The sequence below is a fragment of the Scomber scombrus genome, chromosome 12 (genome assembly GCF_963691925.1).
Source record: "Scomber scombrus chromosome 12, fScoSco1.1, whole genome shotgun sequence".
NCBI lineage: Eukaryota > Metazoa > Chordata > Actinopteri > Scombriformes > Scombridae > Scomber > Scomber scombrus.
The window spans coordinates 30,793,599-30,798,598 of record NC_084981.1 but is presented as its reverse complement, the minus strand read 5'-3'; the positions used below and the strand labels follow the sequence as shown (position 1 = coordinate 30,798,598).

Here is a 5,000-nt window from a genome sequence, read left to right as displayed (position 1 = left end):
ACATGGGTTCTACTGGTTCTGCTGGGGTTCTACTTTGGTTCTACTGTTTCTACTGTTTCTACTGGGGTTCTACTGGTTCTACTGGGGTTCTACATGGGTTCTACTGTTTCTACTGGGGTTCTACTGGGGTTCTACTTGGGTTCTACATGGGTTCTACTGGTTCTGCTGGGGTTCTACTTTGGTTCTACTGTTTCTACTGGGGTTCTACTGGTTCTACTGGGGTTCTGCTGGTATTGTACTGGTTCTGCTGGTATTGTACTGGTTCTGCTGGTAACTCAGTGTGCTGCCCCCTGCAGGCGGTGCAGCGCTGCGTGAAGCCTACTCGATGTCTTGCATCACAAACGGAGGAACATCTGGACGGAAGAGAGATTCCACATCTGTCACCAGGAAGGAGACGTTGTCATCTGCCGCCAAGAGGTGAACGATTACTGTACATATACATACATATATATATTATATATATATATATATTATATATTATATATATATAAATAAATACATATAGATACATTAATACATATATATATATTATATATAAATATAAATATATATATACAAATACATATAGATACATTAATACATATATATATTATATATAAATATAAATATATATATAAATAAATACATATAGATACATTAATACATATATATATTATATATATTACTATGTATTAGTATATAGATGTGTGTGTATATAGATGTGTGTGTGTGTATAGATGTGTGTAGATAGATGTGTGTGTATATCGATGTGTGTGTAGATAGATGTGTGTATATAGATGTGTGTGTATATAGATGTGTGTATATATAGATGTGTGTGTGTGTATATAGATGTGTGTGTATATAGATGTGTGTGTATATAGATGTGTGTGTATATAGATGTGTGTATATATAGATGTGTGTATATAGATGTGTGTGTATATAGATGTGTGTATATAGATGTGTGTGTGTGTATATAGATGTGTGTGTATAGATGTGTGTGTATATAGATGTGTGTATATAGATGTGTGTATATAGATGTGTGTGTGTGTATATAGATGTGTGTGTATAGATGTGTGTGTATATAGATGTGTGTATATAGATGTGTGTATATAGATGTGTGTATATAGATGTGTGTGTGTGTATATAGATGTGTGTGTATAGATGTGTGTGTATATAGATGTGTGTATATAGATGTGTGTATATAGATGTGTGTATATAGATGTGTGTATATAGATGTGTGTGTATATAGATGTGTGTATATAGATGTGTGTGTGTGTATATAGATGTGTGTGTATAGATGTGTGTGTATATAGATGTGTGTATATAGATGTGTGTGTATATAGATGTGTGTATATAGATGTGTGTGTGTATAGATGTGTGTGTGTATAGATGTGTGTGTGTATATAGATGTGTGTGTGTGTATATAGATGTGTGTGTATATAGATGTGTGTATATAGATGTGTGTGTGTATAGATGTGTGTGTATATAGATGTGTGTGTATATAGATGTGTGTATATAGATGTGTGTGTATATAGATGTGTGTGTGTATAGATGTGTGTATATAGATGTGTGTGTGTATAGATGTGTGTGTGTATAGATGTATGTGTATATAGATGTGTGTGTGTATAGATGTGTGTGTATATAGATGTGTGTGTATATAGATGTGTGTGTGTATAGATGTGTGTGTATATAGATGTGTGTGTGTGTATAGATGTGTGTGTGTATAGATGTGTGTGTATATAGATGTGTGTGTGTATAGATGTGTGTGTGTATAGATGTGTGTGTATATAGATGTGTGTGTGTATAGATGTGTGTGTATATAGATGTGTGTATATAGATGTGTGTGTATATAGATGTGTGTGTGTGTATATAGATGTGTGTGTATATAGATGTGTGTGTGTATAGATGTGTGTATATAGATGTGTGTGTATATAGATGTGTGTGTGTGTATATAGATGTGTGTGTATATAGATGTGTGTATATAGATGTGTGTGTATATAGATGTGTGTGTGTGTATATAGATGTGTGTGTATATAGATGTGTGTGTATGTATCTGATGATTTGCAGCTATAACAAAGACGATCTTCTTCTCATCCAGTCAGTTAACGATCATGGATTGTTTCCAGTTTATTGATCACAGAGCATCAGCTGATCAATCTGATTGATCTCATTAATCATTATTCTCCTGTTATCTTTGACACAGGTTGTCTGATCCGCCCAAGGATAGAATGCAGTAGAGTCAGTAGAGTCTCAGTAGAGTCTGTAGAGTCTCAGCAGAGTCTGTAGAGTCTCAGTAGAGTCTGTAGAGTCTCAGTAGAGTCTGTAGAGTCTGTAGAGTCTTTAGAGTCAGTAGAGTCTGTAGAGTCTCAGTAGAGTCTGTAGAGTCTCAGTAGAGTCTCTGTAGAGTCTTTAGAGTCAGTAGAGTCAGTAGAGTCTGTAGAGTCTCAGTAAAGTCTGTGGAGTCTGTAGAGTCTGTAGAGTCTCTAGAGTCTCTGTAGAGTCTCAGTAGAGTCTGTAGAGTCTGTAGAGTCTGTAGAGTCTGTAGAGTCTGTAGAGTCTGTAGAGTCTGTAGAGTCTGTAGACTCTGTAGAGTCTCTGTAGAGTCTGTAGAGTCTCTGTAGAGTCTGTAGAGTCTGTAGAGTCTGTAGAGTCTGTAGAGTCTCTGTAGAGTCTGTAGAGTCTGTAGAGTCTGTAGAGTCTGTAGAGTCTGTAGAGTCTGTAGAGTCTGTAGAGTCTGTAGAGTCTGTAGAGTCTCAGTAGAGTCTGTGGAGTCTGTAGAGTCTGTAGAGTCTGTAGAGTCTGTAGAGTCTGTAGAGTCTGTAGAGTCTGTAGAGTCTGTAGAGTCTGTAGAGTCTGTAGAGTCTGTAGAGTCTGTAGAGTCTGTAGAGTCTGTAGAGTCTGTAGAGTCTGTAGACTCTGTAGAGTCTCTGTAGAGTCTGTAGAGTCTCTGTAGAGTCTGTAGAGTCTGTAGAGTCTGTAGAGTCTGTAGAGTCTCTGTAGAGTCTGTAGAGTCTGTAGAGTCTGTAGAGTCTGTAGAGTCTGTAGAGTCTGTAGAGTCTGTAGAGTCTCTGTAGAGTCTGTAGAGTCTCTGTAGAGTCTGTAGAGTCTGTAGAGTCTGTAGAGTCTCTGTAGAGTCTGTAGAGTCTCTGTAGAGTCTGTAGAGTCTCATCAGAGTCTTAGTAGAGTCTCTGTAGAGTCTCTGTAGAGTCTGTAGAGTCAATAGAGTCTCTGTAGAGTCTGTAGAGTCTCAGTAGAGTCTCAGTAGAGTCAATAGAGTCTCTGTAGAGTCTCAGTAGAGTCTGTAGAGTCTCAGTAGAGTCTCAGTAGAGTCTCAGTAGAGTCTCAGTAGAGTCTCAGTAGAGTCTCAGTAGAGTCTCAGTAGAGTCTCAGTAGAGTCTCAGTAGAGTCTCAGTAGAGTCTGTAGAGTCTCAGTAGAGTCTGTAGAGTCTCAGTAGAGTCTGTAGAGTCTCAGTAGAGTCTGTAGAGTCTCTGTAGAGTCTCAGTAGAGTCTGTAGAGTCTGTAGAGTCTCTGTAGAGTCTGTAGAGTCTCAGTAGAGTCTGTAGAGTCTCTGTAGAGTCTCAGTAGAGTCTGTAGAGTCTGTAGAGTCTGTAGAGTCTGAAGAGTCTGTAGAGTCTGTAGAGTCTCTGTAGAGTCTCTGTAGAGTCTGTAGAGTCTCAGTAGAGTCTGTAGAGTCTCTGTAGAGTCTCTGTAGAGTCTGTAGAGTCTCAGTAGAGTCTGTAGAGTCTCATCAGAGTCTCAGTAGAGTCTCTGTAGAGTCTCAGTAGAGTCTGTAGAGTCTCAGTAGAGTCTCAGTAGAGTCAATAGAGTCTCTGTAGAGTCTGTAGAGTCTCAGTAGAGTCTCAGTAGAGTCAATAGAGTCTCTGTAGAGTCTCAGTAGAGTCTGTAGAGTCTCAGTAGAGTCTCAGTAGAGTCTGTAGAGTCTCAGTAGAGTCTGTAGAGTCTCAGTAGAGTCTGTAGAGTCTCTGTAGAGTCTCAGTAGAGTCAATAGAGTCTCTGTAGAGTCTCAGTAGAGTCTGTAGAGTCTCAGTAGAGTCTCAGTAGAGTCTCAGTAGAGTCAATAGAGTCTCTGTAGAGTCTCAGTAGAGTCTGTAGAGTCTCACTTCCTGTTTCGTCCACAGTGGAGCAGACAGGAAGAAGGAAGTCATCGGTCAGCGCTCCCCCATGGAGGAGATCCAGGAGAACCCGTCCCCCTCCCCCTCCTCCCCTCACCCCCCCCAGTCCCCCCAGCAGAGGCCGGCCCCCCCCTCCGACAGCAGCAGAGGCCCCGGCCCCCCCAAAAGGTTCACGCCCCCCCCCCCTCCTCCTCCTCCTCAGCTTGCTCCTCTATGCTGGTCTCAGGCTGTCTGTGTTTAACCTGTTCTCCTCCCAGCTTCACCTGAGGACCTCCTGCTGCTCCTCCAACACGCTGCCTCCTCCTTAATAACTCCTCCTCCTCCTGTATAACTCCTCCTCTATAACTCCTCCTTCTCCTTCTCCTCCTCTATAACTCCTCCTCTATAACTCCTTCTACTCCTCTATAACTCCTACTCCTCCTCTATAACTCCTTCTGCTCCTCTATAACTCCTACTCCTCTATAACTCCTTCTACTCCTCTATAACTCCTACTCCTCTATAACTCCTTCTGCTCCTCTATAACTCCTCCTCTATAACTCTTCCTTCTCCTCCTCTATAACTCCTCCTTCTCCTCTATAACTCCTCCTCCTCTATAACTCCTCCTCCTCCTCTATAACTCCTCCTTCTCTTGTATAACTCCTCCTCCTCTATAACTCCTCCTCCTCTATAACTCCTCCTCTATAACTCCTCCTCCTCCTCTATAACTCCTCCTCTATAACTCCTCCTCTATAACCCCTCCTCCTCTATAACTCCTCCTCCTCCTCTATAACTCCTCCTTTATAACTCCTCCTCTATAACTCCTCCTCTATAACTCCTCCTCCTCCTCTATAACGCTTCCTCTGCTCTAACACAACCTTCTTGTTTTTCTTCTTCTCCAACGCCTCCTC

The 5,000-nt window shown here is 41.1% G+C and overlaps 1 protein-coding gene across 7 annotated transcripts in view; it reads left to right on the top strand.

Annotated features, from left to right (window-relative positions):
• Window positions 1–5,000, top strand: part of LOC133991827 (echinoderm microtubule-associated protein-like 4) — a 35,127-nt gene that overhangs the window by 4,335 nt on the left and 25,792 nt on the right. For all 7 annotated transcript variants that reach the window (XR_009927021.1, XR_009927020.1, XR_009927019.1 and 4 more), the window contains 2 exons: window positions 297–417; window positions 4,120–4,281. Coding sequence is in view for 3 of the 7 variants with exons in the window: in XM_062430399.1 (XP_062286383.1) it covers window positions 297–417; window positions 4,120–4,281 (283 nt within the window). In the remaining 4 variants the exon portion in view is untranslated. The remainder of the gene's footprint in view (window positions 1–296; window positions 418–4,119; window positions 4,282–5,000) is intronic.